Source organism: Macaca fascicularis, chromosome 13 (genome assembly GCF_037993035.2).
Source record: "Macaca fascicularis isolate 582-1 chromosome 13, T2T-MFA8v1.1".
Lineage (NCBI taxonomy): Eukaryota > Metazoa > Chordata > Mammalia > Primates > Cercopithecidae > Macaca > Macaca fascicularis.
This window is the reverse complement of record NC_088387.1, coordinates 50,272,205-50,287,913: the sequence shown is the minus strand read 5'-3', so window position 1 is coordinate 50,287,913 and position 15,709 is coordinate 50,272,205. Positions and strand designations below refer to the sequence as shown.

The 15,709-nt window shown below is 42.5% G+C and overlaps 1 protein-coding gene across 23 annotated transcripts in view; it reads left to right on the top strand.

Moving 5' to 3' along the window:
• DYSF (dysferlin) overlaps positions 1-15,709 on the top strand; it is a 233,094-nt gene that overhangs the window by 195,419 nt on the left and 21,966 nt on the right. For all 23 annotated transcript variants that reach the window (XM_045369115.3, XM_045369111.3, XM_045369113.3 and 20 more), the window contains 4 exons: positions 7,487-7,615; positions 10,198-10,353; positions 11,869-11,960; positions 15,416-15,586. In XM_045369115.3, the coding sequence (XP_045225050.2) occupies positions 7,487-7,615; positions 10,198-10,353; positions 11,869-11,960; positions 15,416-15,586 (548 nt within the window). The remainder of the gene's footprint in view (positions 1-7,486; positions 7,616-10,197; positions 10,354-11,868; positions 11,961-15,415; positions 15,587-15,709) is intronic.

Genomic DNA, 15,709 nt, shown 5'->3' with positions numbered 1-15,709 from the left:
TGCTTTACTGTGAACCTTTTCAAAATGGGCAGTCAGAATGCAAAGGAAAAATGAAAGAAGTCAAGGACTGATAAGATGAGTGATAAACTATGAGCTGGCAGGACTCAGGAAAGAAAGAGATGAAAATGTGAAGTTGGAAGGAGCACAGGACAGAATGGCCACATGGAAAACACAACCAAGGGCACAGAGGACAGAAACTATAAAAGTAAGCAAACGGAAATGAAAAAGTTATAAAGGAACAAAGAGAAAAATGACAGATAAAGACATCAGGGAAAGGAGACCTAACATTTGTATAATTGGAGTCTCTGAGGAAGACAACCAAAATAGTAAAAAAAAAAAAAAAACCCCAAAAAACAAAAACCCTTATGGTTTGATAAAACCTTACTGAAATGAAATAAATGAATACACATATTGAAAAAGTTCATGGTGTGTCAGGAAAAACTGACAAAAATTGGTCAATCTGAGACATATTCTAATATAAGTATTGTACTTTAGAGATAAAGAAATAATTCTTTGGGTAGTCATACCTCCTCCCCACTCCTTGAAAAGAAAAAAGCAACATTAAGTTATTTAAAATAGGAACCAAATCAAGGTGGCTTCCATTTTCTCATAACAGCATTCAATATCCAAAGACAATAACATACTGATATAAGATCATCAAAGAAAGACAGGGTGACCTGAGGATTACATGTTCAGCCAAGCTCCCCTCCAAGCATAAAGGCTACAGATAACCACTTATACATATTCAGGAACTGGGGTAATATGGTTCCAATGAGCCTGTCTTAGAGGAACTCCTAGGGGACGAACTTCAACTAACCTGGGAAGTTATCTGGAGAAACCACAACAGAAGGACTGGTTGAAGTTCGAGGCTGCAGTGAGCTATGATTGCACCGCTGTACTCTAGCCTGGATAATAGAGCAAGACCTTGTCTCCAAAAAAAGAAAAAAAAAAGAGTGAATATGGTCATATTTTACCTTAGAACCAAAATGAAAACAAATGGAAGGGTTAAGGTAATAGGTAAGAATGTAAATATCATATATACTGAAAATGTAGAAATGATAAAACTGACAAAAATTAGGTGGAGAAGGACAAAAGAGTATGGAATACAGAGTAAGGACAATGATTGCCATATGATAAAAATAAATACAGTGGACAGCTATTATTTGAAATTGGCAAGTCACATAATTGGCACAGAAGCAAGATAAAGCAAATAGTACAAAGGTAAATGTTAAGGAAGATATTGTTGTCTAAAACTGGGTGATAGGGAGAAGGAGGGAGATAAAATTGGATTATTTTATTATTGCTACAGTAGGGACCCCATAAATACTATGCCTAAAGACAGAGAGGGCTAAGTATTATCAGAAGATATAAATGTATAATAATACTAGAACAGAAGCTGAGATCATTCCAGCTGTCAGAAGAACTGTACACATGCACCACTCCCCTCCTCCCTACACACAGAAAGTGGACCATGCAAAGATTAAAAAAAAAAAAAAACCTATGAAATGAGGAAATGTGATATAAATACATTACATGACCATATAATTATACAATTAAAACCAAGACCAGACATATCTGTCTTGTCAATACGTGTTACATCAGTCACTTACTAATTACAAAATGTAAATCAGATCTCAAAGCAAAGTCTAACTCTTAAATGAAAAGACTGATAAAGTTTGAAAATAAGATTAAGAAAATGTGTGCCAGGCAAATGCAAATGAAATGACAGCAGAAGTCATAATCTTAATATTAGATGAGAGGGTATTCAGGTTCCTAAAATTAAATGAGACAAAGGATGACACTTTATAATGCTAAATGGTATAATTCCAAGATATGACAGTTATGAGAATATCCATATGCTAAATAATACAACATCAATACTTACAAAACACAACTTACAGGAGATATGAGAAGCAATAGAAACATAGTTTCTATTGGTAGGGGGAGATTTAATTCCCTTCTCTTAGTTCATGTCAGATCAAGGAGACAAAAATGTCAGAGGAGGCCAAGTGCGGTAGCTCAAGCCTGTAATCCCAGCACTTTGGGAGGCCGAAGCGGGTGGATCACTTGAGGTCAGGAGTTCGAGACCAACTTGGTCAACATAGCAAAACTCTGTCTCTACAGAAAATACAAAAATTAGTCAGGCGTGGTGGTGTGTGCCTGAAATCCCAGCTACTCAGGAGGCTAAGACAGGAGAATCGCTTGAACCCAGGAGGTGGAGGTTGCAGTGAGCCAAGATGGTGCCACTGCATTCCAGCCTGGGTGACAGAGCAAGACCCCATCTCAAAAAAAAAAAAAAAAAAAAAAAAAAAGAAGAGGATGTAGAAGGCTTGGCGTGATTAGTAACCTGATTTAACCCAGTAGCCTGAAAATAAAGACTACACATGTGGCACTTTTACTACAATTGACCATGTAAGAGGCCATGAAGAAAACTTTAATACACTTCAGAAAGTGACAACACCACAGACAACATTTTCTGATTGTAATGCAATAAAATTATAAAATTTGAAATTTGTAACAAGATCAAAAGCCCAAAAGGCCTCTTCTACCTGGAAAATTAAAGAATAAAAAACCCTCTGTTTTAACAATTCTTGGGTGAAGGAGAAAATATTGACAGAAATCACAGAACATCTAGGAAACAGTGATAAAACACTACATATTAGAACTTAGTGGTTATAGTCAGAGCAGCATTCGGAGGAAATATGTGGCCTTAAGAAATTATGTTAATTACAAAAAAAGAAAACTAAGTGTCTAACTCTGGGATCAAATAATCAAGATAAAACTGTAATTACAGAATGCCAGGAAAATGAAAATGTATCAAGACAAATGAGGCAATGCCAAGACATTAGTGAGCAGAGGCAATTTCATATGAGTAAATATTTTCATTATCTGGAAAAAGAGAGTAAATAAAGCTTCAATTCAAGAAGTTAGAATAATGATAATGAAAAGCCCTTAAAACAGCAGGACAAAAGAGAAAAAGGAAAAGCAGAAAAAATTAGAAAAAAGAAAATTGTAGAATTGAATTGAAAAAAAATTAAAGAATTGGCACTTTGATTGGAATGAATCAACTAAAATAAATCTTCAGCTAGTCTACTCTAGAGAAGTGTAGAACACCGAGCCAAAATCCGTAATGAAAATAGGGACAGCCGGGCGCAGTGGCTCACGCCTGTAATCCCAGCACTTTGGGAGGCCGAGGCGGGGGTATCACGAGGTCAGGAGATGGAGACCATCCTGGCTAACACAGTGAAACCCTATCTCTACTAAAAATACAAAAAATTAGCCGGGCATGGTGGTGGCAGGCGCCTGTAGTCCCAGCTACTCGGGAGGCTGAGGCAGGAGAATGGCCTGAACCCAGGAGGCAGAGCTTGCAGTGAGCCGAGATTGTGTCACTGTACTCCAGCCTGGGCGACAGAGCGAGACTCCATCTCAAAAAAAAGAAAAAAAAAAAAGAAAAAAAAAAGAAAACAGGGACATAACAGCAGAGATAATTGGGAGTTAGGAATTTTAGAAAAATTCTAAGTTTATTTCTATGTTAATAGATTTGAAAATCTCCTTAAAATGAGATAATGTGAAGGAAAAGAGAAACAGAACTGTCTCAAGAAGCAGCAAGAAATATGAAAGAAACAGGAAAATTATCAAAGAATTACCTTCAAAGAGAGAGCTGGAGCCAGGGAATTATAAAGTGAATTTCCTAAATTTTCAAAGGATTAATAATTCCTGTGCTATATATACTATTTCAGAGCAGAGAAAATATTAAAATATAGAAAACCTTGATTTTTATAGAGCTAGAATTACCTTGCCACCAAAATCTGGTAAAGTCCAGCCATATGTATAAGTATCATTTATGACATGAATATATATGAAAAATGTTAGAGAAATAATAGCAAATGAAATCTAACTAATATTAAAATAATGTCATGATAACTGAATTTTCTTCATTCCAGGAATATAAAAAGTTCAACATTAGGAAATCATGAACAATATTAATCATATCAGTAGGTAACATTAGCAAAGATTATTTCAGTTGGTGCTGAAAAGCATTCAATAAAGTTTAATATGTATTGATGCTTTATAAGATCAAGTAACATATTGGAAATCAGAGTTTCCTTAATGTTAAAAAGAACATCTCTCAAGCCAACAGCCAACATCTAACTTCATGACGTCAGAAGGATTTTTACTGTAGAAATTGAACTTGTATTTCTCACGAATGTTCCTAAGTGCATTTGTCTGGGGAAAGAGTCCATGGCTTAATGAAGGTAGATTATTGAAGCGCTCTGTGACTCAATATACATTAAGGTACTGAGTGAACACTAGGGCTGTCCTTTCACAAAGTCAAGACAAGACTTACCATGATCACGTTCATGTTGTCACTCACATTGGTCCGTATCTTCTCACCATTTCAATGTCAACAAAAAGAAACGGGTCGTTCATTTTAGAAAGGAGAAGACAAAATTATCCCTATGTCTGACTGACTTGCTTACCACCTGAAGAGAACCAACTGAAAAATTAGTAGGACCGTCAGGAGAACCCAGTAAGATGGCAGCAACTATTTAGAAAATCTAGCGGAAGAAAAATTCACATTCGTAATACCGACAAAACAAGCTTCATGAGGAATAAACTCACCAATAAACACGTAGGCTCTGTATGAAGATGTCTATAAATAGTAAAAGTCTTGCGTAAGTTGAGAATCAGATCATGTTCCTGTATTAAAATGTTAATACTATAAAGATATCAATTCCCCTATTGAAAATTAGTTTTAAGTTTAATGCAAGCCTAACAAAAATTCCAAAGAAACATTTTGTTGAGAATGGAACTTAATGTTTTAACATTGCATCTGGAGGAACATCAGATAACGAAACAGGTTATGAAGGCACAGTGATTAAAACATGATATTGGTGAAAAAATGCACAGATCAATAGAGCAGAGATCACAAACAAACAAGAGGAGGCGTGAGCATTTGGCGTATGACACAAGTCATGGGAAAGGGAGAAGTTTAAACAAAATTATGCTTAGATAATTGCCTAACCATTTAGCAAAAAATAAATTAAATTCTTGCCTCATGCTGGGTACCAAATTGAATTGAGTGTTGAATAATCTTGCTATGAAACATGGTAAGTATAATTTGAGAGGCAGACACTATAAAGAAAAAGATCTTTAGATGAGATGATCTAGAAATTTCTGGTATGGCTAAAAAATTATAAATATAAGCATAAGATAAACATAACCATAAATATGACATAAACACAAACATAAACATACCATAAATAAAAATATCATAAATATAACATAAACGAAACTGAAAGGCAAGTGACAGACTGGGACACATATTTGATAGACTGAAGTTTAATATTCTTTATATACCAAGAAGTCTCTTAAATCACCACAGAACAGAAAACAAACACCAACAGATGGAAAATGTACAAATGACAAGGATGAGCAGAAGAAATACAAATGACTGATAAACCCATGCAAGTTTCTCTATTATTATTATCTCTATTAAGTAAATGCAATTTAAAATTCAGCATATTATCTTCCATCTATCACATTAACAAAGTTAAAAAAGGGTGAAAGTGTACTCTGATGGTGAAAGGCTGGGAGTGTGGGCACACTTGAACACTGTAGTTAGGAGTATATAAATCCATACAATTTTTCCAGAGAGCAATTTGTGCACATCAGAGGTCTTAAAATGTACATACTCCTTGTCAAGGAATTCTTTTTCTAGGAGCTTATAATAAAGATGAATTTAAACAAGTGCAGAAAACACTTGGATAGGAGTTTTTAAAACTCCTCTACCCTATAAGTTGTTTTAAAAAATAATGTTGATGGCTGGGTCTGGTGGCTCACGCCGGGAATCCCTGTACTTTGGGAGGCCGAGGTGGGAGGATTGCTTGAGGCCAGGAGTTGGAGACCAGCCTAGGCAACATAGGGAGACCCTGTCTCTGCAGAAAATAAAAATAATAATATTGAAAAACCGCAAAACTAAATGTCCATCATATCTTGTGATACATTTATAAAATTGAATATCATATTGCCATTAGGAAGGAAGAGTATTATAGAAGTATATATTTTGACCTTGTAAAGATTTTCATGGTATGTCATTAGGTTAAAAAACAAGGTACAGGCCAGGCACAGTGGCTCACACCTGTAATCCCAGCACTTTGGGAGGATGAAGTGGGAGGATTGCTTGAGTTCAGGAGTTTGAGACCAACCTGGGCCACATGGCCAGAACTCGTCTCTACAAAAATAAAATAAATAAAAAAAACATAGAAAAATTAGCTCAGTGTGGTGGCATGCCTGTAATCCCAGCTACAGGAGGCTAATAGGGGAGGATCATTTGAGCCCAGGAGGTCGAGGCTGCAGTGAGCCATGATTGCGCCACTGCACTCCACCCTGGGTGACAGAGTGAGACTTCTCCCCTCACTTGTGCCCCCCATCCACAAAACAAGTTACAAGTTTGTATCTTGTGAGTCCATAATTTTGGTTAAAAAATTATATATATAAAGAAAATATTCAAGAGGACATATACCAAATGCTTATCAAATAACTAGTTATTTTTGAGAATCAGAATTTAAGACAATATTAATTTTTAAAAATATTTGCTTATATTTTTCTAAATGTTGATAATGAACCTATATCACTTGCATAATTAAATATTTATTAGAAAAGATCGAACGTGACCTTCAAGGAAGAGACAGAATTTGAGCTGGGCCTAAATGAGAAATAATATTTAGAAAGATGATTTCAGATATGACCAATTTAGCATGTATATTAACCTGTTTAACGTTACTCTTTATTAGATACATTTTATCAGCATAATAAAAAACAGCTTGCTTCTTTATTAAATCCTAAGCAATTCTAAAACACTGGTTCAACAAATAATAATCATTGGCTGTTTGAGAAGAGTCAAGTAAATCATTTGAGATAACAAGTTTAAAGTGATGCTCCAAAGATACCCTTGGATTGATATTTGATACCGTTGTCATTGGATATCCTGTATGTGAACATTTTTGCTTGAAATGCTGACCTATTAATTTTCCAGACATCTGTCACAGTCTTCAAATAAAACGTCAGTCCACTCTTTGCTCATTCATAATCTTGTTCTTTTAAAAAATGTACTGCCCATGTCTCTGATGACTCTCAAGTTCTTAGAATATTTGATTAACCAGAAAACCCTATTCCCTAATGGAGCTGAACAAATATCTTCCCTTTTGCTCCCTTTCCCTGGAATTTTCTATCCGTCTCCTCCTCTGTTCCTTCCTGGCTCCCTCTGTGACCTCTCCACCTCTCCAACCCTGCCCTCTTCTTTGCCTTCATTCCTTTATTTTGTTTTTGGTCACTTTCCCTTCTTTTCTTCTTCTCTCTTCCTTCTCTCTCTTTGTTCACTCTCATACTGTCATGTTTCCCCTCCTTCTCTTGTTTCCTCTTCCTTTGCTGTTCTACTTTCTTTCTGTCTCTTTTCCACTCTTCTAATCTCCACGCATGACAGGTCTATGACACACAGCTGGAGAATGTGGAGGCCTTTGAGGGCCTGTCTGACTTTTGTAACACCTTCAAGCTGTACCGGGGCAAGACGCAGGAGGAGACAGAAGATCCATCTGTCATTGGCGAATTTAAGGTAAATCCTCAAGGACATGTCCCTAACCCAGGTGGGCCTAAGACTATGGTGTTGGAGCAATAAGTGAAGGGGAGGGGTCATACCTGCAGTGGTGACCCTGGTGCTGATAATGGTGACTACGTGGGTAATGGAGGTAGTGATGGTGATGCCGTTGATGCAGAATCTGACTGTGGTGATGGGATGGTGTTGGGCTTGGTGACCTCAGTGGTGGTGACTCTGGTAGAGATGAGAGTGGTGGTCATGATGGTGATTGTGTCGGTGACAATTGTATTTGTTTTTAGTTTGTTTTCATGCTGCTGATAAAGACACACCCAAGACTGGGAAGAAAAAGAGGTTTAATTGAACTTAGAGTTCCACATGGCTGGCAAGGCCTCAGAATCATGGCGGGAGGTGCAAGGCAGTTCATATATGGCGGCAGCAAGAGAAAATGAGAAAGAAGCAAAAGCAGAATCCCCTGATAAACCCATCAGATCTTGTGAGACGTATTCACCATCACGAGAATAGCATGGGAAAGACTGGCCCCCATGATTCAATTACCTCATCCTGGGTCCCTCCCACAACACGTGGGATCTGGGAGATATAATTCAAGTTGAGGTTTGGGTGGGGACGCAGCCAAACCATATCATTCCACCCCTGGTCCCTCCAAATCTCATGTTCTCACATTTTAAAACCAATTATGCCTTCCTAAGAGTCCCCTAAAGTTAACTCATTTCAGCATTAACCCAAAAGTCCACAGTCCAAAGTCTCGGACAAGGCAAGTCCCTTCCACCTATGAGCCTGTAATATCAAAAGTAAGCTAGTTACTTCATAGATACAGTGGGGGTGAAGGTATTGGGTAAATACAACCATTCCAAATGGGAGAAATTGGCCCAAACCAAAAGGTTACAGGGCCCATGCAAGTCCAAAATCCAGCGGGACAGTCAAATTTTAAAGCTCCAAAATGATCTCCTTTGACTCCAGGTCTCACATCTAGGTCATGCTGATGCAAAAGGTAAGTTCCCATGGTCTTGGGCAGCTCTGCCCCTGTGGCTTTGCAGGGTACAGCCTCCCTTCTGGCTACTTTCATGGGCTGGTGTTGAGTGTCCGAGGCTTTTCCAAGTTCACAGTACAAGCTGTTGGTGGATCTACCATTCTAGGGTCTGGAGGAAGGTGGCCCTCTTCTCACAGCTCTATTAGGCAGTGCCCCAGATATGGGGCATCAGAGCCCCCACATTTCCCTTCTGCATTGTGCTAGCAGAGGTTCTCCATAAGGGCCCCACCCCTGCAGCAAACTTTTGCCTGGGCATCCAGGTGTTTCCATACATCTTCTGAAATCTGGGCAGAGGTTCCCAAACCTCAATTCTTGACTTTCATGCACCCACAGGCTCAATACCATGTGGAAGCTGCCAAGGCTTGGGGATTCCACCCTCTGAAGGCACAGCCCAAGCTGTACATTGGCCCCTTTCAGCAGCTGGGACACAGGGCACCAAATCCCTAGGCTGCACATAGCATGGGGACCCTGGGCCTGGCCCACAAAACCACTTTTTCCTCCTGGGCCTCTGGGCCTGTGATGGGAGGGGCTGCTGTGAAGATCTCTGACGTGGCCTGGAGACATTTTCCCCATGGTCTTGGGGATTAACATTAGGCTCCTTGCTACTTGTGCAAATTTCTGCAACTGGCTTGAATTTCTTCTAAAAAAATTGGGTTTTTCTTTTCTGCTACATCATCAGGCTGCAAATTTTCTGAACTTTTATGCTCTGTTTTCCTTTTAAAACAGAATACTTTTAACAGCACCTAAGTCAACTTTTGAATGCTTTGCTGCTTAGAAATTTCTTCTGCCAGATACCCTAAATCATCTCTCCCCAGTTCAAAGTTCCACAAATTTCTAGGGCAGGGGCAAAATGCCACCAGTCTCTTTGCTAAAACATAACAAGAGTCACTTTTGCCCCAGTTCCCAACAAGTTCCCCATCCCTATCTGAGACCACCTCAGCCTGGATTTTATTGTCCATATTGCTAGCAGCATTTTGGGCAAAGCCATTCAATAAGTCTCTAGGAAGTTACATAGTTTCCTACATTTTCCCATCTTCTTCTGAGCCCTCTAAACTGTTCCAGCCTCTGCCTGTTAGCCAGTTCCAAAGTTGCTTCCACATTTTTGGGTATCTTTTCAGCAACACCCCACTCCTGGTACCAATTTACTATATTAGTCTGTTTTCACACTGCTGATGAAGACATACCCAAGACTGGGAAGAAAAAGAGGTTTAATTGAACTTACAGTTAATTAAAGTTCCACATGGCTGGCAAGGCCTCAGAATCATGGCAGGAGGTGAAAGGCAGTTCTTACATGGTGGTGGCAAGAGAAAATGAGGAAGAAGCAAAAGCGGAAACACCTGATAAACCCATCAGATCTCATGAGACTTATTCACTATCACAAGAATAGCATGGGAAAGACTGGCCCCATGATTCAATTACCTCCTTCTGGGTCCCTCCCACAACATGTGGGAATTCTGGGATATATAATTCAAGTTGAGATTTGGGTGGGGACACAGCCGAACCATATCAACAATGATGATAAAAATGAAAATTCACCCTTTCTTCTTTTCAGGGCCTCTTCAAAATTTATCCCCTCCCAGAAGACCCAGCCATCCCCATGCCCCCAAGACAGTTCCACCAGCTGGCCGCGCAGGGACCCCAGGAGTGCTTGGTCCGTATCTACATTGTCCGAGCATTTGGCCTGCAGCCCAAGGACCCCAATGGGAAGGTAACTTTCCTAGAGCCCTCACTTCCCCTAGAGTAGCAGGCTGAGGTACAAGTGGCCTGTAGAACCTGGACACAAACTCTGCCTCAGGAAGTCCATAGTAGGTTGGGAAACAGACAAACACACAAAACCGAGAGGTGCCTGGATGGAGTTGTGTTAAGGACCAAGTGCTCTAGAAGGTCAGGGAAGGCCAATGTCAGTACAGAACTTTGGGAAAATGGGGAAGGCTTCCTGGAAGGAATAGGACTCTTAGGATAGATGAGATTTTGATAGGCCGGGAGGGAGAAGAAAATAGTGTTTTAAGAGGGGCCAAAAGCATAGACAAAGATTTGAAAGAAAATTGCTTAATGTGTGTCTAGAACAAGAATAAAGCATAAAGATAAGTAAGACTGAAGGTATAGGTTGAGACTTTCAATGGTGAATGGAGAGGAGTGATGGGGGAGAGGAACAGGCTTAGTGACTGCTCTGCCTAGTCATGGTGGAGCCCCAGGCAAAAGGGAATGCTGGTAACACTCACCCTGTCTTTATTTAAAATTTTGATATTTTGTTCATCACACACTATTGACATTGATTTTAATTTTTAAAATATTTCATTAAAATACTGTTGATCTTGATAACTATTTTGGCTCCTCCTTACATTTTGTGCCCAAGGTAAGTGCCTGAGCTGTCTGCCCCTAGTCATTGTTTGAGATGGAGAGGGGATATTTGAAGGAGGAAAGGAGTCTGGAGTTATGGGGAGATGGCAGGGGTGGGAGGCAGAGTAATGTTGGGAAGAGAAAGAGGAAAGAAGAGAGGCATGGGTGGGGCCTGATTTGCCTTTAGAGGCATGAGGCTAGGGTCCCCTCTTGTCTCCTGAGGCAGGTTTAGGCCTAGCCTGTGTCCTTCAGGTGGTGGGTGGAGGCCTGTTGTCCCACCCTGTAGTCCCACCTTTCAAGGGGCAGAATGGAGCAGTTCTCAGCGTAGGCACCACTGATGGCCTCCAATATGTGGTCATGGCTGGCGGGTTGGTTTATATGCTTGAAGCCTTCTTGATGCCAGACTAACCCTGGGTAATCTGCAGCCCCAGCTGCTGGGCCACTGGCTGAGGGGTGCTGCTGCTTCCAGGAAGCATGGGGGGAGACCTCCCTGGGCTAGCCTAGGCTGACATAGGCTAACTCCCCTCTCCCTTTCCACATACTTAAACAGAGGTCACAGAGAGCTCTCTTGTCGTGTGTGTAATGCATGCAGACTGTTGTGTTTCTGATAAGGGCCCGGCCTCTCCCAATGGAGCAGTAGATTGGGAGTGTGAAGGACTCAGGTGCCCCATTCCCACGGCTGGAGCCAAGGCCAGAAGCCCATATCAGGGGCCAAGTGGAGTGGTGTGGTATGTGGGAGGGGGCCCTGTCCTGGCAGGACACAGCCCACATCTGAACTTCCTGATGGCTGCTCCCTCATCCCATCCAGAGGCAAGGCACTCATGAAGCCCCAAAGACAGGTTGGGGAAATGATTTCACAGAAGTGTTTTGTCTCCTTCTCCAGTGTGATCCTTACATCAAGATCTCCATAGGGAAGAAATCAGTGAGTGACCAGGATAACTACATCCCCTGCACGTTGGAGCCTGTGTTTGGAAAGTAAATTGGGGCATCTTGGGTCTTGGGGTGGAGGAGCAAGACAGGATAACCCACAGTCTAGTAGGGGAGATATGACTGGCACTGTGAAGTCCCTGTCTGCTGGAGCAAAACTGTATTCCTTAAATCTTTCATGTCTGTGGGGGCATAGCGTCAGCTAGCCCTTCTTCAGCTGCCAAAGACTTGATCCCAGCAGAAGCTCCTAGTTAAACACTGAACAATTACCTCTAAGATCAGAAATCTACATGGCTTGAGCTCAGGAGTTTGAGACCAGTCTGGACAACATAGCAAGACCCCATCTCTACAAAAAATAAAAAACATAGCCAGGCATGGTAGTGCATGCCTGTGGTTCCAGATACTTGGGAGGCTGAGGTGGGAGGATCCCTTGAGCCTATGAGTTTGAGCTTATAGTGATCTGTGATCAAACTACTGCACTCCAGCCTGGGTGACAGAGCAAACCCTGTCTCAAAAAAAAAAAGTAGAAATCTGTATGTAAACTCAGAAGATGCATTTGCTAATTCTTTTTTTTTTTAAAGATAAACTTATGCTTTGGAATAATTTTAGATTTACTAAACAGTTACAGAAATAGTGCATAATTTCCACATACCCCTTACTCAATTTCCCCCACTGGTAACATCTTACCTAACCATGGGACATTTGTCAAAATGAAGAAATCATCACTGGTGCATTACGATTAACCAAACTCTAGACTTTTTAAAAAGATTTAGTCAGTTTTCCTACTAATACCCTTTTACTAATGTCTCAGGACCCATCTGTTATACAACATTGCATTTAGTAGTTAATTCTCTGTAAGTGTCCCACATATGTCTGTAGCAAGAGCTAGGGAAGAATGTAGACCCAAGATAGTAAAATGATTCCTGAAATCTAAGAACAAGGAAAGGAAAAATGAATGCCCATTGCATGGGAGTATTTCCTAGGCATCCTGAATTGCTATTTGGATGTGAGCTTGTTTAGGCCAGAGAGGGGAGGATGCAGAGGGAGGGTGGCAGCTATTTCTCTTGCACCTGCAGGAGAAGACACCTACTGTTCTGATGTTATCAAGTCACATATGGTACTTATAAACTGGGGTCTGTTGAGTTAGTTGTGGTCACTCACCCTGCAGTGAGGACCCAGTCTCCTTGGGGAAATGCAGCTTTTGAAGGTGAACCAGCCCTGGCCAGTGATGAGCCTCCACCAAGCGGGGATTGGAGGGAAGTGGTAGGTGGGAGAGAGGAACTCCGTATGAGTTCCAGGAGCTGACAAGCTCCAGGGGTTGGCGCCAGGCCTCAGGCTAATGCTCATGGGGCAGTGGGCAGGGCCTGTTCCACAGTGGGTAGGGGCATGTCAGGGTTCAGGGGAGATAGGGGAGCCAGTGCAGGAACACACCCCTCCCATGCCTGTTTTCCCATCTCCCACCAATCCTGGGCAAGCTGGTCTGCCTGGTGCTTCAAGCCTCCTTCAGATCACAACGGAAACCCTTCCATTCTATAACCCATGTGTCAGACAAACACAACGCACGAGGTGGAATCAAAGCACAACTTAGTTTTTGTCAGCATGGATTCCATGGCGTTACCTTCTCCTTTCCCCTGTGGAAACTGACAGGCAGGTGACTTTTCTGCTCACACAGCCCAGCCACTTTAACTCACGAACCCACAGTCTCAGGCCGTAACCCACTGCCCGTTTCTATGGAATCCCGAGCTCCCTGATGGCTCCAGGAGTGTGTCCCCACTTTGGGTGCAGCTGTGTGTGTGTGTGTATGTGTGTGTGTGTGCGTGTGCATGTGTGTATGGATGTGTGTATATGTGTGCATATGTGCACGCGTGTGTGTGTGTGTGTGTCTGTGTCCGTGTATGTGTGTGGTGTGTGTATATATGTGTGCATGTGTATATGTGTGTAGGTGTGTGTGTGTGTAAGTGTGTCTGTGTTTGTCTGTGTCTGTGTGTGGCATGTATTGTGTGTGTGTATGTGTATGTGTCTCTGTGTCCATGTGTCCATGTATATGTGGTGTGCGTATATGTATACGTGTGTGTATGTGTATTTGTGTGTATATGTGTGCGTGTATGTGCTTGTGTATTTGTGTGTGTATGTGTGTGTCCGTGTGTGTGTGTGGTGTGTATATGTGCATTTGTGTGTATGTGTGTGTAGGTGTGTGTATGTGTGTGTTTGTGTCCGTGAATGTGTGTGTATGTGTGTGTATGTGTGTATGTGTATATTTGTGGTGTATATGTGTGCACATATGTGCATGTGTGTATTTTTGTGTGTGTGTGTGTGTATGTCTGTGTCCATGTGTCTGCATATGTGTGTGGAGTGTGTATATGTGCGTGTGTGTGTGTGTGTGCATGTGTGTGTGTGTGTGTGTGGTGTAGGGAAGGAGGGGCCCTGCCTTCCTCCTTTCCCAGTCCAGTGTTTCTCCCTTCCTGCTCTGGCTGGCCTCTGAGGTTCTGACTCCTGCAGTGTCTGGGCTAGGGAGAGGGCCCTTCTCATGTGCCCACCACTGCTGTCTTCCGGATACTCTCTGAACCACAGATGTTGAAAGCCGACTTATTTTCCTGTGCGTGCTTTCCAGAGGTTCCCCAGAGAGCCCCCCGTGAGCCTTCCCACTGCACTTTCTAGACATGGCAGATGCTGCGTCCCTTTAGCTGCTGTCCCCGGCCTCTGGTTCTCAGATGGTCCACTCCACAATCTCTTGCTGCTCCAACCCTTTGGGGGTCCACAGGGCAGGATTCAGAGCAGTTCCAGTCTGGCCTCGTAGTGGCCTCTTCTCCTCCCAGGAAATCCTTGCGTTCCTTGCCCAGGCATGGGCCAGAGTGCACCTCCTCCCAAATGTGGCCCTTGCCCTCCTTCTCCATGCCACAAGTTGCTTACGTTTCCCTGAGCATGCACCAGGTGCCAGGCTTGTGTCTCCCACCTGCAGGGAGCTCATTTTAGGGGGAGAAGGGAGAATGCCTCTGCCTTTGATGCCCATGGTAGATGGGGGTCTCAGATACAGCAAGAGCTCTCGCCAGAGAAATCTTTTCACCAATTCTCCCTCATCCCATCCCAGAAGTGGGTGTGAAGAGTCCAAAAAGCAGGCCCCAGGCCGTGTCTTCGGTAAATTCCAAAGCTCTGCCCCCTGGCTCTGGAGTTTCACATCTCTTGCATCTGTTGTTTCCTGGTGTCATGGTCAAAGCTTCAGTTTTAATGTGCATTTCCAATTCATTATTTCAGTCTGTGTTCCATCAGGCAGGCACCTGCCTTATGCCCAGCACAGTTTATTTGGGAAAGTCCTGTCCCCCCTCTCCCTACACACACACTCAGACAGGCCCAGTACAGCAGTGCTGTGGGTAGTTGTGCCTGTAAGAGCTATAGGGGGCCCAAGGAAGGAAGACTCCCTGGGGTAGTTCCGAGCTCTTGACCTGCCCTGCCTCTCCCTTGGGTGCCCCATGTTGGGTGACATTGGGAATCTGCCTCTCCTGCAGGATGTTTGAGCTGACCTGCACTCTGCCTCTGGAGAAGGACCTGAAGGTCACTCTCTACGACTATGACCTCCTCTCCAAGGATGAAAAGATTGGTGAGACGGTCATCGACCTGGAGAACAGGCTGCTGTCCAAGTTTGCGGCTCGCTGTGGACTCCCGCAGACCTACTGTGTGTACGTGGATGGGGGCTGGCTGCTTCTCTGACAACACAGCACCCCTGTCTACTGAGCACTTACTGTGTGCCAGCCCTGGGCTCAGCACTTCCTAGGCATCCTCTCACTGAGTCCAATAGCAGT